This window comes from Esox lucius, chromosome 5, assembly GCF_011004845.1.
Source record: "Esox lucius isolate fEsoLuc1 chromosome 5, fEsoLuc1.pri, whole genome shotgun sequence".
NCBI lineage: Eukaryota > Metazoa > Chordata > Actinopteri > Esociformes > Esocidae > Esox > Esox lucius.
In genome coordinates this window covers 16,127,026-16,155,025 of record NC_047573.1, presented here as the reverse complement: position 1 = coordinate 16,155,025, position 28,000 = coordinate 16,127,026, and the positions used below count along the sequence as shown (strand labels likewise).

The following is a 28,000-nucleotide window of genomic DNA, read 5'->3' as shown; positions in this document are numbered from 1 at the left end:
TTATCTATGCTGACAACAGCCAAACGAGTACAACTACCACAGAACATCCTGGCAACCTTCACTCCATACTATACGAATAAGCAAGCGTTCTGGCTGTGGTCCAAGGTGTTAGGTTGGCTGGCATTCTCAAGTGGACTAAAAGTAGAAGTTTGATAAATGAAATCATGACAACAGAAATGAAGGATAGCACGCAGCCACTGTTTACGTTTGGAATAATCGCTGACATTCAATACGCAGACATCGACGATGGCTTTAATTTCAAACACACAAGGAAACGATACTACAGGAACAGTATTCGCCTATTGCGCAATGCACTGGAGAGGTGGAATACAGAAAATGTAAAGCCCCTCTTCATCCTTCAACTCGGGGACATTATCGATGGCTTTAACAAGAGGTATAACATGTCCGATCAGTCCCTGAACACGGTGATGAAAGAGTTTGATTCTTCGCCTGCTGAAGTTCACCACGTTTGGGGCAACCATGAGTTTTATAACTTTAGCAGAGACACCCTACTGAGATCAGTTCTCAACAGCAGTGTCGACTTTGATTCGGGAGGTGGCCTTCCCAGCACGGGTGATATCTATGCGTATCATTTTAGTCCAGCCCCCGGGTACCGATTTATTCTTTTGGATGCGTATGATGTGAGCTTACTTGGTAGAGAGGAGTCCAGTGTGCAATACCACCAGGCCATTACTCTTTTAAAGGCGCACAACAAAAATGAAGATCTGAACCATCCCCCAGGTATGTTTTTCGTGATACTTTGCAAGTTGGTCTAAAAATGAAACATCTGAAAGATAGTACATCCATGTTTTATATCGTACCATGTTGGCTGCATCTAGTATTGCATAACCCAAACAAATGTCTACGCATGCGCAAGAACCCATAGATTTTCTATCTTTGTAAATGTTTATACCTGCTTAGGACAAGTTAATTAGATCTGAATCGAGGACAGTTTTGTTGAAAATTCTCCTGAATTACGATATCTGTCCACGGCTGACCTTTCAGCACGTGGTCTGACCAGAAAATATTTTAGAAGCCTGCTGTTCTGTGAGCCGAGGACAATGGAAGGTAGGCATTAGCACCTAAATGGCAAGTATAGGTTTATTCCATAATAAAATAACGAGCACACAGTGTAGACACATTTAGTGACTATTTGCAAACTATTGACATATGTTGAGAACACAGATCTAAATAAAAGGAGATCGGGAAATTGTTTATCTCTACATGCACAACTGCAATACAGTTTTACGCTTCTTCACGCAACATTCACTGTTCCCCCAAGCACTACACCTACAGCCTATAAAGTAGGAACTAAATGTTAAAGGTCTTTCTCCCTGATACTTTAGCACTTACAGGGCTGGAGAAAAGGTTTGTGAAGTTCAATGGAGGATTCAGTCAAGATCAGCTTGACTGGTTGGAAGGAGTTCTGTCATCAGCGGATCACAAACTGGAACGAGTCACTATCGTCAGTGAGTCAAGTTATGAGGTCTACAAGAGCGTCACAACAACATCCAGCAGTTTTGTAAAATCCCCAAAGTGACTGATCACTATTAAATCACTTATGTGAGTCAGTGGACTAACTGACAAAATAATTGTGATTGTTCAATCTACAGGCCATCTCCCTATCCACCCCAGCTCTACAGATCCTATCTGCCTTGCTTGGAACTACGATGAGCTGCTCACCATTATCCAGGGCCATAAGAGTGTGGTCTGTTTCATGGCAGGACATGACCACGATGGAGGGTTTCACATTGATCACTCTGGAGTGCACCACCTCACATTGGAGGGGGTTATAGAGACCCCCCCGGACAGTGACGCCTTTGGTACAGTCTCTGTGTATGAGGACAGGATGGTTCTAAAGGGTTATGGAAGAACATTTGATAGATTACTAATGTATCCATGTTAATGCCAAGGCGATATAGGCCAGTGATTACAATACAACCGTGTACCACTTTAATACTTACAGATATTCGATTTAGAAGGAAGACAATACTGGGAATACCCCTTAACATATTATCCAAGTGCCAAAATATTTCTTCATAAAGACACAAATCACATTAGCACATGAACACACTGTTTCTCTCAATATTACCTCAATGTTTGTTGATAAATATACGTACAAGAGAATATAAATCAGGCATACATTTCAGTGGACGGAAAATCCCAAGGACCGATTTAGGTATATTTAAACTAAATGACATGTACTTGTATTTATAGTAATTACTGACAGTAATGACATTGTAGGGGACGTTTGTGGTTACTACATACTGCCTATGCCATGTGATGCAATTTCCAAAGCAACACTGTCACAGGGGTAAGGGTGATGATAATACAATACTGCGTGAAATGTTCAACACCGCAGCAACATTTACAGCTGAATAAATACGCTGGGTCCTTTTTTTGTTGCTAATGCTCAACTCAGAGAAACATATTGTCATTATGGAAACATGAACCAAACTGATAGAATATGGGCTTACCAGGCTATTGTATTTTGGTTTATTCATGTGTTTACAAAACTAATGACTGGTCATCTTTTGAGTACCCAAACCATCTTGAGCTGTATTGTATTGAGTTGTGTGTTTTCATTTTTTAAATGTTTTTTTTTTCACCTGTTGTATTGCACTCGATTGTAGTGACAAATACTTGATAGGTATATCTTGAAAACAAGTGCATCTTTCTCAGCTGTTTTGGTTCATATCACAGTGCTTCCTCAACCAACCAACACATTCTCCAGCCTACTACCACAATTGAGCTCACAGGCACCCAACCTAACACAATGAGTGGCTAGAGCACAATATGACAAGACAGTCCTTTCTGATTCTCATCCACTCCTGGGCAGCGCTAAGCCAAATTGCGCCACCTTTTGCTGGATATCCAGCTTGCTTTTTTCCTTTAAATTTTTGCCCAACTGTGAACTACTGTATACAACCAGGGGAGGGGAGATCCTAACTAATTACTGACCTAATAAATCAAGCACGGTAAGAGCAAAAACCTGTAGACACTTGGCCCTCCTTCAAACCAGTTTGACACCTGTGGTCTAGAAAAATAGGCTACTCTGCAAGTATGTGGTGGTACCACTTCCTCCTGAACTGCAACATAATGGGGACCGAATCCAGGACCTCAGCCTTTCAAGTCATGAGGCTGGGGGTATCACATCCACTTGGGCTAACCACAGAGGGGGGGGGGGGGGGGGTCCCTGACACCGTGTGGAATGCTAAGCACTAAATTGGATGATTCAGAATGTCAGACACGGGTCGGTCGTGATGTACATTCAAGGCTTCATTACCGTTCTTCCGGCAGCAATCAATCACATTTATTTATAAAGCCCTTTTTACAATAGCAGTTGTCACAAAGTGCATTTACAAAAACACCCGGCCTTAAACCCCAAGGAGCAAACAACAGTAGTGTTGATTTTCAGTGGCTACGTAAAACTCCCTAAGAAGGCCAAAAGGACCCAAGCTCAGGGGGGTGACCAGTCCTCTTCTGGCTGTGCCGGGTGAAATATTAAGAGTCCAATTGTAATAATTAATAAATGCATGTGGGCTAAATCCAGAGTCGATTTAAATTTAGACCAGGTCAGAAGCATGACCAGATCGACAAGGACAGGGACAACACGGGGGAGGGGGGAGGTGTCAGCATAGTGGCAGCTGAAATCGTCAGGTATCGTCTTGATCTGCAACACAACCAGGAGGATTTTGGACAGGGACAGCAACAGGCCCACCAAACCAGGTACTCCGCAGGTGTGGACCAGGACCTCATGTCCTCCTAAAGTTTAAAACGGGAGGAGACTGGGAAAATTCAGAAAATGCATTCCTCATATCAACTACGATTTATAGTGGAGAAGGAGAACTGGCCCTACTCCCCCAGCACAAAAATATAGCAGCGTAAGATCTTGGGACTGAGACGGGGGGTCCGGCGACACTGTGGCCCTACCCGGGAGAGGCCCCGGACAGGGCCCAACAGGCAGGAAATCAATCCACCCACATTGCCAGGCATCAACCAAAGGGACACCCACCAACTGCAACCACCCTGAATGAGGGCCGAGTATTGCCTGCAGAGTACAGCCCAATTGTACAAATGCGCAACAGAGAGACTACAACAAGCCAGTGACACCGCCCCCGAGAGGCATTGGAGGGAGGGCATCACAGTGGCGACGAGAGCCCACCTAGCAAGACAGCAAGGGTGGACAGTATCAAGCCTTCTGGTCACCTTCATGCCCTTGGGCCAGGCTACACCTAATCATAAACCGTCCCATAGAGATTAGTTTTTAGTAGACACTTGAAAGTTTGCATTGAGTTTGCATTTCTAACCTTAATTGGCAGATCATTCCACAGTAGTGGAGCTCTATGAGAAAAGGCCCTGCCTCTGGCTGTTTGTTAAGAAATTCTAGGTCCAATTAAAAGGCCTGCATCTTGTGATCGTAGGTTACGTGTAGGTACGTATGGCTGGATCATTTCAGCGAGGTAAGTAGGAGCAAGTCCATGTATTGATTTATAGGGTAACAATAAAACCTTAAAATCAGCCCTAACCCTAACAGGCAGCCAGTGTAAAGACGCTAGTACAGCAGTAATGTGTTCAAATTTTTTTGTTCTAGTTAGGATTCCAGCAGCCATGTGCAGCACTAATTGAAGTTTATTTATTGATTTGTCAGGGAAACCGGAAAGAAGAGCATTGCAGTAATCTAGTCTAGAAGTAACAAAAGCAAGGATTTGTTTTTCTGCATCAGTTTTCCATAGAAAGTTTCAGATTTTTGCAATGTTTCGAAGATGAAAATAAGCAAATCTTGAGACATATTTTATATGTTCATCAAAGGAGAGGTCAGGGTCAAGGGTAACGCAGAGGTTTCTTACAGTTTTTTGGTATACGACCATGCAGCCCTCTAGGTTCACAGTGAGATTTGCTGACAAGGATATTATGCTAGCAGCGCTTCCTCAGATTTTTTTTTTCAAAATAAATGTCATAATTGAACTACATAAGGCAATATTGTTAACAATCTAGTCGGTACATTTTATGTTTAATGTCTGTTACACACTAGGCTTTTAACTATATTGGCTTGTAAATTTCAATGATGTCTTTTATTTTGAAAAAGAAAATCTGAGTGCTGCCACCATAATATTCTGCTGCTAAAATAACGCTGATGAAGCCTCGTTTTGGCCATCACCGTGTGTTTATTATGCCTGCTGCGATTGGATTCTCAGGCAGTGTTGCCAGATGGGGGGTGGGGGGGGGTTCCTGCAAAATTGGGCTATTTTTAATGACAGGGCAAAAATTGCCTTTTGGAGTCGATTTGCCGATAACGTTGTATAGGTTCAGTCGTCTGCAGGTGATTGAGTTGTTTACAGTCAATAAGATCTGGCAACACTCCTCTCAGTGAAGCTCGCACACCACCTATAGGTATTGGCAACTGCTATCATCCATTTGTCTTGTGTTAATCAGCTAGTCATCACGCAAGTTATAATCTTTATAGACTGCTGAGACAATCTTATATTGGGAGTTATTTTTGGCATTGCTTTCAGTATTGGTGTATAGCGTTCTATATCACATGCTTGAAGACATTTTCCTTCGTATTTAATCCCCAGACATACATAACACACACACACACATCGGCGGCTTCCAATTCTTCACTTTTCTCAGTTACATTTTTCTACTGTGCAAACGTAATACTTGAATCACAATCCAGATTTAGCTGTTATAGTCTTATTTTGCCATTATGGTTTTTGACTGAAGAAGCGTCTAGGCCTACTTGTTTAGATATTATGTAGGCTAGTTAGAAGAGAAAAGCTTTGCTCTCAAAAGTAAGGGGAGGAATATCAGAATCTGACTGATAAGCCCTTTCACCGATGTAGCAATAACACATTGATGTGGTATATCCTTTAAGATTTAAAATGCACTTAAGGGTTTTCCGGAGTAGCCTATCATGTGTGACAATCCGGATTGCGGTAAACGAGTATGACGAGACTGGCACACCTACATTGTGAGCATGGAGTGAACCATACACAAACTGAAAGTATTTCAGCAACCCTCATCTTCGGTTTTTCAAATAGGGTTGTTGCTCGGGCAACATTACAACATCTGGTTTTGATATTTCAAACAAACAAGGTCTGGTGTTTTCAAATGCAGGAAGATGATTTCTTACAGTAGTCTATATCATCCAGGAGTCAAGAGAACAATAAAATGTGTGAAACAAAATGTGTGTAAATAAATGAATATTTTTCAATTAAATCTAATCCAATATGTTTTAATTTTCATTTGTTAAGGTCTGGAAAAAAATGAATACAAAATTAATATATATATATATATATATATATATAGTACAGGCCTATATATACATTTTCACTGTTCCCCTTTAATGGTCCTTAAGCAAATCTTGAATGGTGGTCTTTGATTAATCTGTTACTGCTGCTACTATAATCCACACAAATACTAAATAAAATGTGCATATACTGTATCATTCTCGAAGGTAAGCTACTTTTTAGATTTGTTTTTTGATAGTTTGCGTGAAAAGCGCGGCACGTACCTTCAGAAAGTATTTTTTGGGAGTTTGTCTAACTAGATTGCACCGATTCAGTATGCAGTACTCAAGGCTGAAGCTTGGCGTCCCATACCATCCCAACGGAACCCCCTCCTTTTCTCCCTTGACTATCCATAGACGTGGCCGTCGTATGCTGTGTTGCGATTGCTGGCGCAGTGTCCCGTGTGGAGAGATAGGGCGAAGTTTGCTCTCCCTGCATTGCAGCCTGAGCGCTGCTGGAAACGAACACAACAATGGCGACTCCCAGTTCTAATAGCAACTCCACAACCTCCAGCAGCAACATCACCGGATCCACCTCGCACCACAATCACCCCCAAACACAACACATGGCTACCGTCAGCAGCATGCAAGGTAAGAGTATATATTCTATATGTCGATTTTCTACTTGATCTGACCTATTTAACTGTTGGAAAACATGACTTGGTTAGCCTAGCTACAATTGCCCCGAGATGCTAAGCTACAATGCAGAGATGTAGTGTAGTTAGCTATATCCTCAATCCTGCGAAATGCAGCGCGTCGACTATTTGTTCCAAAATTTCGTTTTTCTGCTCGGTGTATGCTACAACCGCTAAAATGCGACTGTGCGGTCTGAAAAGCGTTACTTTGTAGATTCAGACGTTTCAATACAATTGAGTTTCCATCAATCGATGTTAGCCGAGTTGAATCTGCTGCATGCACCACCAGTAAACCCAAGGCCTAGAATCAGATTGAGAAGTGTATGTTTCCCCTTTCACCTAACATAAGTATTTATTGTATTGTTAGTAGATATTTAAAATGTAGATATTGTTAATTTATTTTTTATTTATTTTTGAAACATTGAGGCATTGGCACTGACATTCATACAGTCAGTCAGTGGCCTATTGAATTTTGAGAATGCTATTCGTCTACTGACAAATCCAAAATGTCTATGGCAAACTTCAACCTTCAAATATGTTATTCAAACCTTTCAGAATCCAACACGTGCTGGAGGTGTCAAAACGAAACAGGTATATATATGCACGTATACATTTGTAATTTAAGTAGAATAGATGGTTGATGTGATTATGTTGATCATAATGGAGTATTATTCACTATTGTTTCACTCCCCATTTCCCTTTTGTGTTTTATTTCCTCATTGATTTCCTCATTCTGTATTTCATTCAGAGTTTCAGAGATTTTCCAACATTGAATGGCTACTGAAATTATGAGGTCCATTATCATAGACATGCAAATTGTGGAAGCATCTATCCTATCTATCTATCCTATCTATCTATCCTATCTATCCTATCTATCCTATCTATCTATCCTATCTATCTATCCTATCTATCTATCCTATCTATCCTATCTATCCTATCTATCTATCTATCTATCTATCTATCTATCTATCTATCTATCTATCTATCTATCATCTAATCACCTCATTATAAATGTATTCAGCTTCCACTGCATGCTGTTCCTAAAATGCGCTGTTGCATAACTTTGAATGGTGAAACTAGCTACATTTATCTGAGTAAATTCATAAATCACTATAATTAGTGAATACCAAGGATAAGCACATGTTTCTGAGCTATTGGAAAACACTCCCCATTTTACAGTAGCGCAAAGCCAAAATGTAGTAAAATGTATTTTCTTTACTTCAGGGTTTCAGATAAGCCTGTCTGGAGTGCCCCAAAGTAAGCATTAGCACTCTCTCGTAGCACACCAACCCCTTTCTCTGTCTCTGGGTGAATTCCAATAGTCTGAAGTGTCTCTCCTTGTCTCCTTTCCTCCATCTGCACAGACTTGTCAGGTAAAATGACATACTTGGTGGGCATCAGCCATATGTTTTTCACCTAGGATGTGTGGTCAGTTGCACAAGGTTGGTGGGGGAAGGAGTGGGGACAAGGAGAGGAAGCCACTCTAGATTATTGAGATGCAATCTGTGTGGTTCTCTGGTAGTCGGGCGGTCTGTCCACTCTGTTCTATGTTGACTAATCTAATCCAAGAAGAGTGTTTTTTGGGGTGAGGATTAATTTGCACCTGGGCATTAATGGTTGGAGACCACTATTACGGCACCTCTGATTTGGGCTGGTCAAAGAAGACCCCAAATTCCCAGCACATCTTCAAAATGATCTAGTTGTGTACTTTACAGGTATTCACTTCTGTGTAGCCTGATAAAGGACCATTTGAGTAAATGAAAAGGTATACAAAGATCTTTAGCATGGTAGTACAGGATAGTGGATATTTTTCTGTCTTGTTTGGACATGATTGTGTTGCAGGGTTTTGGTGGGTGTCCTCTTTGACAAGTCTGTTACTGTAGCTTCTGCACAATTAAAATAATACAAATGTTAAATCAATTCCAAATGCATGCACTTCTGTGTTACAAACAATTCCTGTTGGGTGAATTTTCCAGTGGTCATTCAGCGAAACGGAGAGGATGTGTCTGCACTTCCTAGCAATTGGAGATTTATGGGATTTTGGGTTGTTTTTATGATGCATCGTGTTTATCTCCTGTCCCTATCCGGCATAATCCAAGGAACTATGGAAAGACTGGGATCTGTTTCAACATACCCAATGCCAGTGTAAAACATGGGACATGATGTAGCACTAGATGTTTGAGCGTTTTTCTGCTATTTTCACAACCAGAGTTGTGTGTGCAGTAGCTGTTGTTGGCACGGGAGCGCTTGAGTTGAGGCTTGACCCCCTCACTGGCCAATTAGATAATTTAGCTCCATGGCTAAATATGTGGTTATTGCTCATTGTGTATTGCATTGTAGTCAGTTTGAATGTCAGGCCGATATAGCGTGGCCACATTTGGTTTGTGTTGAACATTTTTGGAGTTCACATTGTTCAAAGTAGACCTAGTTGCATTGCGTAGAACAAGGCATCGGTAAACATGTTGTTCTCCCGCTTTTGCTGTTTTACACAGGACTAGCCTAATCATTGATCTCAATCTGTTTCACTGGGGCATGTGTTTAAATATTATACAGAGTTATGTTGACCACTGTGCTGCGCGGATGCCTTGGTTAAGCACATTCTTCCTGTTAATGGACTTAAGTCTACGTGTGTTTCTGGTCAGTGTAGTTTTGAAAATGTTGTCTCTCAGCAACAAGATACATCATTCACCCAAGTTTGTGCTGCGTTACAGAACCAAATTAATCTAAATTGCATACAGAACCAAATTCATCTTAATAGCATATGGCAACCAAAAAATATCACCACATTCAATCTTGAAGGATAATTCTACAATAGTAGCCTAGTAACCATTTAATCTCAATCAGATTCAAGTTGCAATACATTCAGACCTTGAGTTATACAGATTTTTTTAGACTTGGTAGACTTGTTGTTTTATATGAGTAGGAAATTTAAATAACAACACAAGTCTAATCTAATCTCAGTGGACCAATTTGGATACAGACTCTCAAGCTTTGGATTGAAAGACTATTGTGCTGATCTCTGCACCACGCTGCAGCTCGGTGCAGCATGCACATTTTTGATATACATGCAATCACACATGTAAATGGATTTATACACCTTTGCTTTTGATGATCAATGTAATTTAACTCTCACAAGCCGAACTCTTTCCCAAAAGTCTCACAATGGGCAGGACAAAAAACGACAGGCATTAAGAGATGGTTTGGCAAGGCCTGGTCTTTAATAAACTAAAGTTGTATGACAAATTTGGATGAATTGCATGATTCTGCTGTTTCAGTCCCTGTCATAACCAACTGCATTAATGCTAAGACCGGCCTTTGGTAAGTCAAAGTATTCCCATCCGATCCCCAATCTGAGATTGGCTTTGGGGCACACTGATAAGGGGACATCTCATAGATTGCCATCACTCAGCTCAGCACAAAAGTGTTCATATAAGACAGGGAAATGGCATCTTGCAGCAGGGCTTGGGGAGATAGTGGCGTGCTAGCATGAATACGTTTAATATAGAAGTGTACAGTTAACAATAAGGCTGGCTTTATGCAAGCCAAAAATAGAACATTTAGTCTGTCTGGATGGGGCTAATTCCACATTTATAGATTAGATGCAATGTTATTGTAATTGAGCAGTAGTACAGTGCAACGAAATGCAGTTAGCGTCTAACCAGAAGTGCAAATAGAAGAGGGCAGGAAATGTGCGAGTATAAAGTATATGTATATTACAAGTGGAATGTGGAGATGTGCATTAAAGGCAAATGCAGTGCAAATGGTAATACTAAATGTGCAATTACGGCAAATAGAGGAGGGCAGAAAGTTTACATGTATTAGGTATAGTGTATGTTGGGATAATAGTTGTTCCGGTAAAAATGGCAGTTTCTGACTTGCTTTGTAGATGTGCAAATGAGGCAAATAAATGGGTAATGTAGTAGGGCAGTATGAGCAACCGGGATGCAGAGATCGCATCACTAAGGCCCCAGAGGTAGACGTGTGTAAAACAACTGTTAAAAAATAGAAATGCATGCACAATGGTAAATCTAAATGTGCAAAGAGGGGCATTGAATGTACAAGATGCATGTGCCACTGAAATGCAGGGATAGCAGTGGTGAGGTTCCTGAGGTAGGCACGTACCTGCAACAACTGAATAACTTTCATAATCAGGCTTGCAAGGCATTGTCAGAGAAGTACAAGGAAGTAGAGCAACAAGGACCTGAGATGTGGGGGGGGGTGGGACTTAGTATGACTTATGCAGGGCCAGATAAGTGCGTTTGGGGGTCCCTGGGCGCGGGTACCAGTATCACCAGATGCCCGTCTGGTTATCCTGCCCTGTTTATGGTTACTGTTTTATATGTCTCACATCTCATTTGAGGTTACAGTCTGCCAAATACTAAAACCTTCTTTCATCATCACTGTGAAAATGATGTCATTCGTCCTATTTGGTTACATCTCCATATCATTTTTATTTCCCCTCAAATCCACCAAGGTGGCATTACCTGTTGAGCCTTGTCTCCTCACCCTAACCAGCATGTTGTGTACGAACATGTCTGTTTCCTCATATCTCTCTGCCAGGTAAACGTAAAGCCCTGAAGCTGAACTTCGCCAACCCTCCAGTAAAGCCAGCTACCAGACTGCCCCTCAACCCCTCACCTTCCACCGCCCCCTCCTTCCAGAACCCACACATGTGAGTACTGTGGACAGCTGGTCATAAATGTATGTATTTGTACTACTTAGTCATTTACATACATACCATTTTTTTTATATGTATAATTTTTTGACCGGAAATAGGGAGGAACGTCTAGGGAGACAAGTAATTCCTCCTTTCCAATGGTGCCAAAGACTTGGGGTTTTACCCTAAAGTCCATCATTTTCTTTTCACTAGGCTGTGGCCCAGTGGCCGGGGTCTCACTTGGGGCCAACCCCGGACTTTAGGACTTTGCGGATTGACGCATTACGTGCTGTGAAAATGTGGCATGTTGTGCTATTCGAATAGCGATATGTATCGTTTGCTTTAGGCTTCTCGTAATATCTTTCATCCGATCTAACAAACAGATCCCTGTTAAAATAAAGCAAATAATGCAACGGTACAGGTAAGCCAAGACGGAAAAGAGGTGAGGGCAACCGAAGGTGGCACAATGCCATTGACTCAATAGAAAACAGAGTGCTGAGACCGAGACGTAGCCTGCAGAACGTAAACAACACAAAATTACCTCAGAAGATAGTTTTGACAAAATACTTATTAAACTAAATAATGTATACACACTGGTTTACAGTTGCAGTGTCATGGGTGGAGAATAAACCAGGCGCAGGAGTTCGAGGAAGAAACTTGTTTTTATTACTCAAGTTCAAACACTGTATTGTAAACAAACTGAGCATGGCCATCATTGCTTATTTAATTTTACTACCAGACAAATCACTTTTTATTTTTCACCTGAGCCCCTCCTTAAGTCCTTGGTACCAAATGTGTAGTCGAAACTGGAAAGTCTAGAGCCAACATTAGCATAAATCACTGGTGTAGCCCTGGTAACGGGGTAAAGCACCAATGGAAATGTGGCTTATGTTGATAGACATAGTAAGGAAGGGAACAGACAGTCGGCAGAGCCCGGCTCAAACCCCTGTCACCAGAGTTCATGTGTGGTCCAGAGAAGAGAGCTTAGCACTCTACACCAGAATGTCATTTCAGCAGGCCTTGACACACACACTAACCATCTCATTGTTCTAACCTTGTTTCTGCAAATAGGGTTTGTGTTCCTGCAACACACAATATTTTGTTGAAATGCAATTTGATCTCTGAGGAATGAAGCTAATTGGTTGTACCCAAACAGGCCCTTTTCATTTATAGGATTCACATATAATACCCATTATCTGTTTTAGGCTGGGACAAATTGGCCTCCCCTAGAGACATTTATTTTCAAGTGGATCTATTACAAGTTATTACAGAGGATGTTTTTGTATTCATTTTGTCGTTTATCTAACATTTGAGTTATTTGCTTAGAGAAATGAAGTCTCTGCATATTCGGGTCAATACACATTTTCAATTTAATTGCTTTTGGTTTTGAGATTTTCATCAGAGACTTCTTTTCATTAAACATTAAGTAGATCTTAAGAATCAGTTATTAGATGTTTCCCATAATCTAAAACAAATTATGTATTTATTTTTAAAGGGCACTCTCAATCAGGCATTTCATCTAGTTCTCCAGAGTATAACTTTTTAACAGAAATTTCTACTGTTAGCACAATTATAGGAAGTACTGTATGTGTATATACAGTGAGGAGAACAAGTATTTGATACACTGCCGATTTTGCAGGTTTTCCTACTTACAAAGCATGTAGAGGTCTGTAATTTTTTTTATCATAGGTACACTTCAACTGTGAGAGACGGAATCTAAAACAAAAATCCAGAAAATTACATTGTAGGATTTTTACTTAATTAATTTGCATTTTATTGCATGACCTACCAACCAGTAAGTATTCTGGCTCTCACAGACCTGTTAGTTTTTCTTTAAGAAGCCCTCCTGTTCTCCACTCATTACCTGTATTAACTGCACCTGTTTGAACTTATACCTGTATAAAAGACACCTATCCACACACACAATCAAACAGACTCCAACCTCTCCACAATGGCCAAGACCAGGGAGCTGTGTAAGGACATCAGGGATAAAATTGTAGACCTACACAAGGCTGGGATGGGCTACAGGACAATAGGCAAGCAGCTTGGTGAGAAGGCAACAACTGTTGGCGCAATTATTAGAAAATGGAAGAAGTTCAAGATGAGGTTCAATCTCCCTCGGTCTGGGGCTCCATGCAAGATCTCACCTCGTGGGGCATCAATGATCATGAGGAAGGTGAGGGATCAGCCAGAACTACACGGCAGGACCTGGTCAATGACCTGAAGAGAGCTGGGACCACAGTCTCAAAGAAAACAATTAGTAACACACTACGCCATCATGGATTAAAATCCTGCAGCGCACGCAAGGTCCCCCTGCTCAAGCCATCGCATGTCCAGGCCCTTCTGATGTTTGCCAATGACTATCTGGATGATCCAGAGGAGGAATGGGAGAAGGTCATGTGGTCTGATGAGACAAAAATAGAGCTTTTTGGTCTAAATTCCACTCACCATGTTTGGAGGAAGAAGAAGGATGAGTACAATCCCAAGAACACCATCCCAACTGTGAAGCATGGATGTGGAAACATCATTCTTTGGGGATGCTTTTCTGCAAAGGGGACAGGACGACTGCACCATATTGAGGGGAGGATGGATGGGGCCATTTATCGTGACTTCTTGGCCAACAACCTCCTTCCCTCAGTAAGAGCATTGAAGATGGGTCGTGGCTGGGTCTTCCAGCATGACAATGACCCGAAACACACAGCTAGGGCAACTAAGGAGTGGTTCCGTAAGAAGCATCTCAAGGTCCTGGAGTGGCCTAGCCAGTCTCCAGACCTGAACCCAATTGAACATTTTTGGAGGGAGCTGAAAGTCCGTATTGCCCAGCGACAGCCCCGAAACCTGAAGGATCTGGAGGTCTGTATGGAGGAGTGGGCCAAAATCCCTGCTGCAGTGTGTGCAAAGCTGGTGATGAACTACAGGAAACGTATGATCTCTGTAATTGCCAAAAAAGGTTTCTGTACCAAATATTAAGTTCTGCTTTTCTGATGTATCAAATACGTATGTCATGCAAGAAAATGCAAATTAATTACTTAAAAATCATACAATGTGATTTTTCTGGATTTTTGTTTTAGGTTCCGTCTCTCACAGTTGAGGGGTACCTATGATAAAAATTACAGACTTCTACATGTTTTGTAAGTGGGAAAACCTGCACAATCGGCAGGTTATCAAATATTTGTTCTCCCCACTGTATAGTGTGTCTTTATGCTTCCAACATGGTCTCAAATTTGTCACTTTCCTTACTCATGAAAAAAGTCTTAGCTGCTATCTGATCTCTGCACTTTCCTAGCAGCATATCCATCTGCATGTGTGTACTTTAAAATGGTGTAATTTACTGATCTCTGGGAAGTCACTTCCACACTGCCTTTTGATTGTATTTATTTGTAACTGACCAATGTCTTTAAGTTTTTATGCCGTTAGCGAGGTCCCCATTGTTAATTAGAGTTGGTTCTCAGTTGGCTTATCTGGTTGAATAAATGTGACACACATGGACCAGGCCTTCGGAAAGTGTTCAGTCCCTTTCACTTTTTCCTCATTTTGTTATAGGCTGGATTCATAACTGATTACTTTTTGTTTCTGCTGTCAATATATATCCCTCTTTCCAAAAAAGTTGGGAGATGCTGCGTAAAATGCAAATAAAACCAGAATGCAATGACGTACAAATAATGTATGCCTATATTTAATTGAAAAAGACAATATATTGAATGTTGAAATGGAAAAGTTATTATTTTTGAAAAAATGTCCATTTTGAATTTGATGCCAGCAACATGTTTCAAAAAGTTTAGGACAGGGGCACATTTACCACAGTGTTGCATCACCTTCTTTTAACAATGTTCTGTAAGCAGCAACTGAGAACTGAGGAGACCAATTGTTGTAAGTGTTTTCTTTTGCCATTCTTGCTTTCAGCTGCTCAACAGTTTGGTGTCTCCTATGTTGTATTTTTTGTTTCATTATACGCTAAATGGGTGACGGGGGTCATGCTTTTGTAATACGTGCAGAATGTGGTTTGGCTTTCCCTGAAAATGACATTGACTAGATGGCAGCATATGTTGCTCCAAAACCTGTATATATTGTTTAGCATTAATGTTGCCTTCACAGATGTGCCTGTGACCAATGCCATGTGCATGAACTGTGCGCTCATTACAAGCCGGATGGTCCCTCTCCTCTTTAATTCGGAGAATGCAGCATCCATGATTCCCAAAAAGATTTCCGGGTTTTGATTTGTCAGACCGCAGGACAGTTTTCCACTTCGCCTCAGTCCATCTTAAATGAGCTTGGGCTCAGAGAAGGTTTATATATGTTTTTTTTCTTTGCATGGAGGTTTAACTTGCATTAGCGGATGCAGAGACGTACTGTGTTCACAGACATTCGTTTCTGAAGTGTTCCTGAGCCCATGCAGTGATGTCCACTACAGAATTGTGTCTGTTTTTAATGCAGTGCCGCCTGAGGGCCCGAAGATCACCGGCATCTAATATTGGTTTTCGGCCTTGTCTGTTGCGTACAGAGATTTCTCTGGATTCTCTGAATCTTTAAATCATATTATGTACCGTACATGCTGAGATTCCCAAACACTTTGCAATTTTATGTTGAGAAATGATATTCTTAAATTGTTGCACAATTTGCCTGCACAGTCCCAAGGTGGTGAACCCCTCCCCATCTTTACTTCTGAAAGACTCATCCTCTCTGGGATGTTCTTTTTAGACCCATTCATGTTACTGACCTGTTGCCTGTTGACCTAATGAGTTGTGATATTCTACCAGTGTATTTTTTTTTTTTTTTTTTTTTTTTAGCATTACACAACCTTTCCAGTCATTTGTTTCCCCTGTCCCAGCTTTTTTGAAACATGTCGCTGCCATCAAATTCTAGGTGGGCATATATTTATCAAGAAATAAAATTTCTCAGTTTCAACATTTGATATGTTGTCTTTATTCAATAGAAAACAGTACATAGGGTTAAATGATCATTGCATTCTGTTTTTATTTCCATTTTATCCAGCGTCCCAACTTTTTGGGAAATGGGGTTGTACACATAATACCCCATAATGTCAGAGCGAAAAAGTGTACAAATGTAAAATAAAGAGTCAATACAAGTGCCTTTGGGAGTGATCACAGCTTTGAGTCTTTCAGTATGCCTCTATTGGCTTTGCACACCTGGGCACTTTCTCCCATTCTTGCTGCCTAATCCTCTGATGCTCTGTCAGATTGGATAGGGAGCATTGGTGAACTGCAATCTTCAGGTCCCCTCCCCGATGTTCAAGTCTTTGTTTTGGCTCAAGTCTTTGTTTTGGCTTGGAGTGGCTTCACTCATCTGGAGTGAAGCCACTCCAGATTTTCTGTAAAGACTTGATTGATGCCGAGATGGTTGTTCTTCTGGTATGCTCTCCCATCATTGTAGAGATACTCTGATGCCTTAAAATTCATTCTAAAAAGGGGTTAAATTCAACTTTTCTGTAAAGATTTACACAACCTACTTCTCAATCAAAGTGAAAGAACGTAATAGACACTTTTCAAGCATATTTTTCTTTTTCTTACATGTGTCTTCAATGCCAGAGTTAATACTTGTGAAAGGACATTTGGCAGCCATTACAGCTCCTAATCCTTTTAAATGATTCTAACCACTTGGCACAAATCGTAGTGCATTTATTTAAAAAAAGAATTGCTTGAGCTCAGTACTTTTAAATAGGAAACCTTAATGGATAGCAATATCCAAACCTTTTTTCAGATTTCCAAGTCAATTTATGATTGGACTGAACCACTAAAATACTCATCCGATAAGGGGCCTTTTTACACGTTTTTTTCTGAAAGTTATCAAATACCTACTGAAAGTTAGCATTTACTTCTGATGAATGGTTGTCTTCTTTTTTGAATGAGCCCCAATATTTTTGTAGGTTGGGGAAGGGGAAAAGAAAGTTTGACAGGTGCTGAACTGGTAGATAATAGACCTATACAGATTTACTGTTTCTGTTCGAACAAGGAAATGTGTCATCCGTTGTCTAAAATTGCATTTGAAATGGAAGTGTTTTGCTCACATCAGCATGCTGGAGGCATTAGGAAGGCTAGTGTACAGTTGTGCTCATAAGTTTGCATACCCTGGCAGAAATTGTGAAATTTGGGCATTCATTTTGAAAATATGACTGATCATGCAAAAAAAACTATTTTATTTAAACATAGTGATCATATGAAGCCATTTATCATATAGTTGTTTTCTCCTTTTTAAATCATAATGATAATAGAATTCACCCAACTGGCCCTGATCAAAAGTTTACATACCCTTGAATGTTTGGCATTGTTACAGACTCACAAGGTGACACACACAGGTGAAAATGGCAATTAAAGGTGAATTTAATCACGTGGATGCCCTGAGCCGGCTAGATACTGAGCCATGGGGAGCAGAAAAGAACTGTCAAAAGACCTGCGTAACAAGGTAATGGAACTTTATAAAGATGGAAATTGATATAAAAAGATATCCAAAGCCTTCAGTCAGTACTGTTCAATCAATAATTAAGAAGTCTATCAAGGAGCACAATACGACAATACTTGAACAAAAATAAGCTGCATGGTCGAGTTGCCAGAAAGAAGCCTTTACTGCGCCAATGCCACAAAAAAGCCCATTTACAGTATGCCCGACAACACCTCGACACACCTCACAGCTTCTGTCACACTGTAATTTGGAGTGACGAGACCAAAGTAGAGCTTTATGGTCACAACCATAAGCCCTATGTTTGGAGAGGGGTTAACAAGGTCTATAGTTAATAGAATACCATCCCCACTGTGAAGCGTGGTGGTGGCTCACTGATGTTTTGGGTAATGATGGCCAAACAAGGCTTCATTACCATTATTTTAGCAGCGGGATATTATGCTGGCAGCACTCAGATTCATTGAAATTTATAAGGCCATATAGTTAACAAAAAATAAAAAGTAAAAAATAACAGACAAGAACAACATTGGAATGGACCTTAAACATAAAATGACAGACTAGATTAATTATACTGCCTTATATATTTTAATGATGGCTTTCATTTTGAAAAAGAAACGTTAGCGCTGCTAGCATAATATCCTGCTGCTAGAAGAACAGAAATGAAGCCTCGAGTGGCCATCACTAGATTTGGGGGTAAGTGAGCTCTAAAGGCACGGGGAATCTTGTGAAAATTTAGTGCAAGATGAATGCAGCATGTTATCAGAAAAAACTGGCAGACAATTGACATTTTCTGCACAAATTCTGCACATGTACGCTCTTGGACTTTCCAGAATGACACTGACCCTATGCACAAGGCCAAGTTGACCCTCCAGTGGTTACAGCAGAAAAAAGTGAAGGTTCTGGGGTGGCCATCAGTCTTCTGACCTTAATATCATCGAGAGACTCTGGGGAGATCTCAAACGTGCCGTTCATGCAAGACGACCAAAGACTTTGCATGGCCTGGAGGCATTTTGCCAAGACAAATGGGCAGCTATACCACCTGCAAGAATTGGGGGTCTTGTAGATGACTTTTACAAAAGACTGCACACTGTCATTGATGCTTAAGGGGGCAATACACAGTATTAAGAACTAAGGGTATGCAGACTTTGAACAGGGATCAGTCAATTTTTTCCTTTGCCATGTTTTGTTTTATGATTGTGCCATTCTGTTATGACCAACAGTTGAATGTGAATCCTATAAAATATGAAAGATGCATTTTGCCTGCTCACTCATGTTTTCTTTACAAATGGTACATATATATAACCAGTTCTCCAAGGGTATGCTACCTTCTGAGCACAACTATAGGTAGCTGTTATAATAATATTTTAAATATGTGATGTAAGATTGTCACACCAGTGATGAATGGATGAAGTTGTGGACATTTTACTGGTCTCTCAATTATCTCTTTAGTCATTTTGGTGACCTGGCTTTCAGGGCTTTTTTTTTTTTTACCTATAAGAGACAGCTAAATTTGCCTTTTATAGACTTTCAAATTGCTTAACCTCCTAAGACCTGAGCTTTGATAATGTATGCATTTTTTTATTTCTCTTTGTGAACCTGATGGGTATACTATTTAAGCCCAACAAAATTCAACAAAATATTTGTTTCTAATGTAGGCCAAGATTTATTTGACGAGTTGTCTTGCTGTATTCTCTCATGGCTTTGTATCATAATAACTGGAGGATCTAGAATATAATCATTTAAACAGACTCCCTTCCTTGCACTTACTGATGTGTATATTGTTGATCCCTTTCACAAGAGAAACTAGATCATTATGTGCAAAAATAATGGGCCCCCTCTCTCCTGACATCCCCTCCCATAAGAGTTACTTTCCTGTAACTCAACGCTTTAGCTTTGGTGTTGGTAAAAAGAACGGGAGCACCGAGCATGGCCGTGTCCTACTGTTAATTTGAATACACGCTGTGATACACACCATGCTTACCCCGGAAAATCCATGTAAGGACCAGCAAGCCGAAACACAGCAGCTGATTACAGGGGAGCGTGGACATGCTTATGACCTGTATGGGAACGGCACAAAGCACATTTTGACAGTTGCTGGTGCAGAGGTCTATTTCAAAATCAGCTATTGTCATCACTATTGTTTTATTAAATTGTGTGACCGTAAACTCAGGCTAACATACTCATGCATTTACGGCACATACAGTTCCTTGTATTTTCTTATGGACTGGGTAAAAATTGCCATGAATGTACACTTTATCCCATGACAAAATGAAATGTTTTTTTTTATGTGCCAATTTATTGAAAATAACCTGAATCATTGAATGTAAATAACTATTCAGCCCCTTTATTCAGTACTTTGTAGAAGTGACTTTGGCAGCAGTCATTGCTTTGAGTCTTCTTAGGAATGCCTCTACCAACTTTGCTTTGGATGGGTAGTCTCGGATAACTGCACTCTTCAGGTCTCCAGACAGATGTTCAATTGGGTTCAAGATAGGGCTTTGGCTGTGCCACTCACTGACATTCACAGACTTGTCCTGAAGCAACTCCCCAGCGCTTTCTTGGCTTTGTGCTTTGTTATTGTGCTTAAAGATTAATCTTTTCCCCAGTCTGAGGTAAATTGTGCTCTGGGTCAGGTTTTCTTTTAGAACTTCTCAGAAACTGCCACCGTGAAACATCCCCATAGCATGATGCTTCAATCACCATGCTTCACCATAGGGATGGTATTAGCCAGGTGATGTGTGGTACTTTGGTTATGCAGGATGTAATGCTTGGAGTTCGGGCCTAATAGTTAGAATTTGGTTTCATCAGACCAGAGTCTTTCAGGTACCATGTCATATGCCTTTTGCTCTGGATGGACTGGGTGTAGCCATTCTACCATTAAGGCCGGGTAATCAACCTAATGTGTTCTCTGCACCTGCATTTGTAACAGTTCATTTTCCATCTGGTGTTTCTGATTATTTTGTCCAGCCCCTCTATAACCAGTTATGTTGTTTTGACTGCTGATTATGTCAGCTTTATTGTTATATGGAAACATAACATTGATACACTCTGTAGGATAATGTTTGTTTGACCAAACAACAAAGGATTTATGATGCTCTAATTATCAGCCTTTGGAATACTTTTGAATGGGTAGACAGGATGAGTGCGCATGTTTCATCTCTTATATCACAGGTGTCAAACCGGTTCCACGGAGGGCCGAGTGTCTGCAGGTTTTCGCTCTCACCTTGTACCTGATTGATTAATTAGTTCACTAATTGGTTAGTTTCTACCCCCACCTGGTTGTTCAGGTCTGACCTGGGAACCAATTTAAAGGAAAACCCAAAGACCTGCAGACACGTGGCCCTCCGTGGAACCGGTTTGACACCCCTGTCTTATATGGTCTGCTCTGCTATTGAGAAATCAAGACAGTATGACCGAAGTGGAATAAGGTGGAGGCATTCAATAAATATAATTAGAAGTTCAGTGATTTTATTAAACATTTATTTTTCACTTTCTCATGTATACAGTATGTATGTATTGTTTACACGCTCTGCGTCACACTATTATTCTCTTTATAATGTCTCTTTCTCCCTCCCCTCCCTCTGTTACATCCTGTCTTTTGTCCCTTTCCACATGTCTTTTCCTACTTATTCCGTCTTCTCTCCCTTTCCCTCTCTGCTCTCTTTCACTGTTTCTCTCTCTCTCTCTCCCTCCCCTTACATGTTCATTTCTTTGCAGAGAGCGTATGAGGACTCACAGTATCGAGTCCTCGGGGAAGCTGAAGATTTCTACGGAGAACGCCTGTGACTTTACAGCCGAGGACCTGAGGGACCTCGGGGAGATTGGCCGCGGAGCCTACGGCTCTGTCAACAAGATGCAGCACAAACCCAGTGGACAGATCATGGCCGTCAAGGTGAACACTCACTTGCCTGTGTTATTACAGGCTGAATGGTAACACTGGTTGTTATTTTTGGTTTTCCATAACTCAGTTGGTAGCACATGGGCATTGCTCCACTGGGGTTGTGGGTTTGATCAGTATGATGAGAAGCCCACACACTTCTGTAAAGTATTTAATATATCATGGAAAAGTTATTTTTCCCCCCATAAATGCATCACTTTTTTTTTCAAATCAAAAAGTGACGCCTTCATATTCTAGATTAATTACACATAATGTGAAAAATGTCAAGCCTCTTTTGTTTCAGTCTTGATGATAACATCTGTTTCACCTTTACTTTTCCACAATATTCAAATATTTTGGTGTGTGTGTGTGTGTGTGTGTGTGTGTGTGTGTGTGTGTGTGTGTGTGTGTGTGTGTGTGTGTGTGTGTGTGTGTGTGTGTGTGTGTGTGTGTGTGTGTGTGTGTGTGTGTGTGTGTGTGTGTGTGTGTGTGTTACAGTATACATACATAAATGCATACCGTTAGGTCTGGAAATATTTGGACACTAACACAATTTTCATAATTCTGGCTCTGTACACCACCACAATAGATTTTAAATGAAACAACCAAGATGCAATTGATGTGCAGATGTTCAGCTTTAATTCAAGGGGTTGAACAAAATTATCTAATTAAACGTTTAGGAATTGCAACCAGTTTCATACACAGTCACCTTATTTCAGGGGCTCCAATGTAATTGTACTAATTAACACAATCATAAATAAAATGTAAATGTTTTATACTTTGTTGAGAATCATTTGCAGGCAATGACTGCTTGAAGTCTGGAACACATGGACATCACCAAATGCTGGGTTTCCTCCTTTGTGATATTTTGCCAGGCCTTTACTGCAGCTGTCTTCAGTTGTTCGTGGGTCTTTCTGCCTTAAGTTCTGTCTTCAGCATGTGAAATGCATGTTCATTCAAGTGATTGACTCGCCCATTGCAGAATATTCCACTTCTTTGCCTTAAAAAAATCCTGGGTTGCTTTCACGGTATGTTTTGGATAATTGTCCATCTGTAAAGTGAAGCGCCGTCCAATCAACTTCGCTGAATTTGGCTGAATCTGAGCAGACAATATATCCCTATACACTACAGAATTCATGCAGCTGCTTCTGTCACGTCATCAAAAAACACTTGTGGACACAGTGTCATTGGAAGCCATGCATGCCCATGCCATCACATGCTGTTCCAGAACTGGGTTGGCTTTTTTAGATGTTTTTTGCCCAAGTATAATCTGGCCTTTCTATTCTTGAGGCTTATGAACAGTTTGCACCTTATGGTGAATCCTCTGTTTATGCTCTCATGAAGTCGTCTCTTTAAGGTAGACTTGGATAATGACATGCCTACCTACCGGTGAGTGTTCTTCACTTAGCTGGATGTTGTGACAGGGTTTTTCTTTACCATGGAAAGGATCCTACGATCATCCACCACTGTTGTCTTCTGTGGACGTCCAGGCCTTTTTGTGTTGCAGAGCTCACCAGTGCGTTCTTTTTTAGTCAGAATGTACCAGACTGTTGATTTGGCCACTCCTAATATTGCGTGTGTGTGTGCGTGTGTGCGTGCGTGTGTGAACTGATCTCTGTGAACTGATCTCTAAGCTGTGGAAAGTTTTCTCTATTTGTCCTGTCTCTGTCCCACTCAGAGGATCCGCTCCACAGTGGATGAAAAGGAGCAGAAACAGCTGCTGATGGATCTAGATGTGGTGATGAGAAGTAGTGACTGTCTCTATATCGTCCAGTTCTATGGTGCTCTCTTCCGAGAGGTGAGGCTACATAATGTCTTCTCAGTATTGTCTGTCTCTACAGTGGGGATAATATGCTTAAGCTTCTTTGGGTCCTTGAATATGAATACAATGCACTATTATAATTATTGTTTTCACCCTCGTTGGACTTTCCCAATTGTGTTTGCTTGGTTATTTATTTTCTTTTCGCCAAAATCAGTTTATTCTGTTTTTTTGCTGTTATTTCTTTGCTGGGCTCTATCCTATTTGTTTTATCCTGAAATATTTGCTAGTCTTTTCTGATATCAAGTAAACCTTCACCATGATACCACCATGCTTGAAAAGAAGAGGCATTCACTCAGTGATGTTGGATACCTAGCTATTGTTTCACACAGAATAAGTTTATGTAACTTACTGGGACTTGTTTAACTCTATTTCACTGCTGAGCTAATTCAAGCTTGCATTAGTAAAAAGGCTTGAATACTTGGGACATTTGAATAATTAGCAGTTTAATTCATTTTCTTTACTTTTCTTTTCACTCACACATTATTTCATGTTTTCTTGAGATTAGCAACAAAACTCTCTCGGTTTTCTTGGGCAGTAGTGATTCTCAAATGTTAAATCGGGACTAGGTGGGGGCTATTTATTTTCTTTTATTAGGTTTCGTGTGTTTAAGTAGCATCTTTAATCAGACATTTTATCTTTCTTTTTAGGGTGACTGTTGGATATGTATGGAACTAATGTCTACCTCATTCGACAAATTCTACAAATATGTATATTGTTCATTAGATGACGTCATTCCAGAGGAAATATTAGGCAAAATTACATTAGCAGTGAGTGTTTATTTCACATTTTATTTTCAGTCAATATAATCTTCCTAATATTTATGGGTGAATTCCGATTATGGATAATGTAACATGTTTTTGTCCACATTTCTTTTTACAGACCGTTAAAGCACTGAACCACTTAAAAGAAAACTTGAAAATAATTCACAGAGGTAAGCTTTGGTTGTGGTATAGATCTTTTGGAGTTCTTCCGTATTTGCACAAATTCTTTTCACAGCAATGCTTTGGCTGCAATAACTGTAACGTCTGTGATTGTATGCTCCCAGACATCAAACCTTCCAACATTCTCATGGACCGTAATGGCAACATCAAGCTGTGTGACTTTGGCATCAGCGGTCAGCTGGTGGACTCCATAGCCAAAACCCGAGATGCAGGCTGCAGGCCTTACATGGCGGTGAGCGTGAAGGATGTGGGCGCTCGTTTCATATTGTTGGAACGAATGCTAAGTAGTTAGACACAGGGCTGACTAGACATTTAGTACCTATCCCAACAAATGCTAAGCTAGAATTCCCATCCTGAAAGTATGCTGTTGTTTACATTGTGTTCTGTCTGGGTTCTCCAGCCAGAGAGGATAGACCCCAGTGCTTCCAGACAAGGTTACGATGTCCGATCGGATGTCTGGAGTTTGGGGATCACCTTGGTAATTATTTAATGTGTTTTTGATGCTGACCAATGGAGGAAAAACAGCTTTACTATTTTGCCGAACAATTAGTTGAACTTATTGATCATCTTTACACTAATAAAAATAACAGTCTGTTTAGTATAACTCACTTGGTGAAAGCAGTGTCATTTCCTGTTGTCTAATGCCTATCTGGGTCTGTTTATCTCTAGTATGAGCTGGCCACCGGCAGGTTTCCCTACCCCAAGTGGAACAGCGTTTTTGATCAGTTGACCCAGGTGGTAAAAGGCGAGCCTCCCCAGCTCTGCAACTCTGAGGACAGGCAGTTCTCCCCCAAGTTCATCAACTTTGTCAACCTATGGTGGGTATTACTATGGACTGTACTGAAAACACTGCATTGCTCCCTTCATTGGATATTCCACTGAACAATGACATGGCAGGGGTATTCGACTCCAAGGCAGGGTCCAGAGACGGATTACTTTTCTGTTCTGCCTTCTAATTAATTGCCCCGACCTTGTGCCCCAAGTCAATCACTGACTAGAAGGAATAAAGGGATGCAAAGAAGACATGCAACTGGCTTTGAGGTCCTGTTGAATATCAGGGACAATAGAGGCTTCTGCGTGTTGCTGCCCTCTGCTGGTTGAATAAGGATAAGTCAACGTTACTGTTAATGATTGTGTGGATGAGTATTTGGCTTGTGAATTTCTTCCTCTGTGTTTTACAGCCTTACAAAGGATGAGTCAAAAAGGCCAAAGTACAAGGAACTCCTGGTATGTTTCCGTCGTTCTGCAATATTCTAAAGCTTACTCAAAATCCATCGGTGACCATTTTGAACTCCCGTAACTGAGGTAACGTGTCCGTCTCCCCCAGAAACACCCGTTCATCCAGATGTATGAGGAGCGCTTCGTGGACGTGGCCAGCTATGTGTGTCGAATCCTGGACCAGATCCCAGCCTCCCCCATCTCCCCCATGTACGTGGACTGATGGGGGGGACACTATGCCATGCACACTGTTACCATGGTATCAGCTGTTTGTTTTCCCGTTCCTAAGAACATGAGTACAGTTCCAAATCAATCACCCTGTGCAATACGATAATACGCACACACACATTCGTGCTTGTCATCACCTGTATTTAATGTCAATAAATCATCTAGATTATCCTCCCGTCTTCAGAACGCTAAACTTGAAGGATTTCAATTCGCTCTACATATATACAAACTTCATCTTTCCATGTGCTAGAAAAAAAAAAAGGGTTGGAGTGTATTATATATAATGTTATACACACACACACACACACACACTTGAAAATCGTTGTGATCAAATACAAACGTTACCAAATAAACATGTTGAAAGGTTATTAAGAAAACCGTCATCTATTCGGATTGAACATTGTGGACTGTATTTCTCCAAGGTGTGCTTACCTCTACATCCTCAAAAAATGTACAGATAGATGTATACGAAGACACCTGTATCTCAATATAAATGACGGCATCAAGTGATGCAAAACAGTCACTATTTGAAACACAGATGGTGTTGCTTCATTTTCTCCTGCCTCGTTGCATCATTCACATCCATAATGTTGGTCACTCTGTAAAAGAACAATATCTACAGGAGGATTGTAAGATTCTTTTGTAAGCCTGTTAAAAAATTGTAAATGTGTATGTTTATGTACATCTCAACAGTCTGCTGTTATTTGCAGGTTCTGTTTCTAGCTAGGATTTGTTACCATTTGCCAGCGTCTGCACAAGCGGTGGAAGAAGAGTGTCACCTTGCCACACATTGCGAATTGAAGTTAAAGCCAGATCTGCATTTCCTCTAGCTATTAAATCCTCCACTATGCATCGGGTCACAGGTCCAACTTATACCCATTGATTGCTCGATCAGGCCTGAACTGCATCTGTGGAAAAGGGTTCCTATAGCCCCCTTGGCCTAAAAATCATGTTATATAGCACTGTATAGTCCACCTGCTGCCCATTCCTTATGACCAAATAGATAGAGGAGATCAGTAACACATACGTCGGCATGTTCTTCAGTAGCTCGGCATGATACTAAAGGGTTGTACTGATTCAACGTTTCCTTCCCCCATGGCGTCCGTTTGCGCTGAACCGGTGAAATTGAAGAGTTAACTAATGAGCGTCCACTGTCTTGCTTTTCGCCTCTCCTGTGTAGTCACATCAATGAAGATACTGTAAATGGGAGTGCTGGAGAATTAACTGTACTCCTGGTATATAGTCACTTTATCACACACACTCTCCCTGGTCCAGAAGGCCACAGTCTCAACGGTCAGATCACCCACATTTAGTGTCTATTAACAGAGTGAAGGAGTGCCACAAACCATGGAGTTGGTGATCCTGTGTACCACTGTTTGTCTGTGGTGTTGAGGGTTGTCACTAGACCCTCACTCTAGGCATGTCAGCTGTGTGGAATAACCACCCAGGTTTGTGTTTCACTAAGCACTGTCAACGCTGTTTGCCAGATAACTTTGATAGGATTCCAGCTGTAATTTCCCGTAGCTATGTAATGTCCTTATGCACGAAACCATTACATTGTTTCTGTATGTTCAGGAAAGGGAGCTGGTGAAGTCATTGTGCTTCCTGAAAAGCCCCTTTGGAAAAGTTAGGCAAAGTGTGTGAAGGAATATTTGCCCCCTTTCAAATGTTATCATTTTAACTTTTTTTACACAGCGTTATCAAACGTTCGATTTAAACACATTTCAATATTTATTTAATGAAATAAAGTTATGCCATAGCCAATTGCCCTGTGTGAAAACTGGCTGTTCTACCATACCAGCAAGACAGTGATTTACATACACAAGTTCTAAATCCAAATGACTTCAAAGCAAATCATTTAATGTTATATTACTTTGTGCAGACCTACACTTAACTATGGGACATTTTTGGTTGCA

General features: G+C 40.8%; 2 protein-coding genes across 6 annotated transcripts; both read left to right on the top strand.

Moving 5' to 3' along the window:
• adprm (ADP-ribose/CDP-alcohol diphosphatase, manganese-dependent) lies at positions 1–2,017 on the top strand. 2 transcript variants are annotated; one of them, XM_013133765.3, is made up of 3 exons: positions 1–741; positions 1,347–1,486; positions 1,614–1,894. In XM_013133765.3, exons 1-3 carry the CDS (start codon positions 165–167, stop codon positions 1,794–1,796), a joined length of 900 nt encoding a protein of 299 aa, XP_012989219.1. In that variant the 5' UTR covers positions 1–164; the 3' UTR covers positions 1,797–1,894. The 2 variants fall into 2 exon arrangements, with proteins under 2 accessions (XP_012989219.1, XP_010890158.1); XM_010891856.4 differs by having other exon boundaries at positions 2–741; positions 1,347–1,469; positions 1,614–2,017.
• Positions 2,018–5,279: 3,262 nt separating this feature from the next.
• On the top strand, positions 5,280–26,477 carry map2k4b (mitogen-activated protein kinase kinase 4b). Of its 4 annotated transcripts, XM_034292164.1 has the most exons (14): positions 5,280–5,394; positions 6,650–6,883; positions 7,483–7,518; positions 8,152–8,184; positions 11,488–11,599; positions 21,716–21,890; positions 23,554–23,673; positions 24,345–24,464; positions 24,577–24,628; positions 24,743–24,870; positions 25,039–25,116; positions 25,308–25,456; positions 25,820–25,865; positions 25,966–26,477. In XM_034292164.1, exons 2-14 carry the CDS (start codon positions 6,766–6,768, stop codon positions 26,077–26,079), a joined length of 1,281 nt encoding a protein of 426 aa, XP_034148055.1. In that variant the 5' UTR covers positions 5,280–5,394; positions 6,650–6,765; the 3' UTR covers positions 26,080–26,477. The 4 variants fall into 4 exon arrangements, with proteins under 4 accessions (XP_034148055.1, XP_010890160.1, XP_010890161.1 ...); XM_010891858.3 differs by lacking the exon at positions 5,280–5,394 and having other exon boundaries at positions 6,586–6,883; XM_010891859.3 differs by lacking the exons at positions 5,280–5,394; positions 8,152–8,184 and having other exon boundaries at positions 6,587–6,883.
• The last annotated feature ends 1,523 nt before the right edge of the window (positions 26,478–28,000 follow it).

Coding starts and splice junctions, on each gene's coding strand:
- adprm (XM_010891856.4), top strand. CDS start 165: ATGACAACAGAAATGAAGGATAGCACGCAGCCACTGTTTACGTTTGGA. Junction 742..1,346: donor AGATCTGAACCATCCCCCAG/GTATGTTTTTCG, acceptor CTGATACTTTAG/CACTTACAGGGCTGGAGAAA. Junction 1,470..1,613: donor GGAACGAGTCACTATCGTCA/GTGAGTCAAGTT, acceptor TTCAATCTACAG/GCCATCTCCCTATCCACCCC.
- map2k4b (XM_034292164.1), top strand. CDS start 6,766: ATGGCGACTCCCAGTTCTAATAGCAACTCCACAACCTCCAGCAGCAAC. Junction 11,600..21,715: donor TCCTTCCAGAACCCACACAT/GTGAGTACTGTG, acceptor ATTTCTTTGCAG/AGAGCGTATGAGGACTCACA. Junction 23,674..24,344: donor ATGGTGCTCTCTTCCGAGAG/GTGAGGCTACAT, acceptor CTTTCTTTTTAG/GGTGACTGTTGGATATGTAT.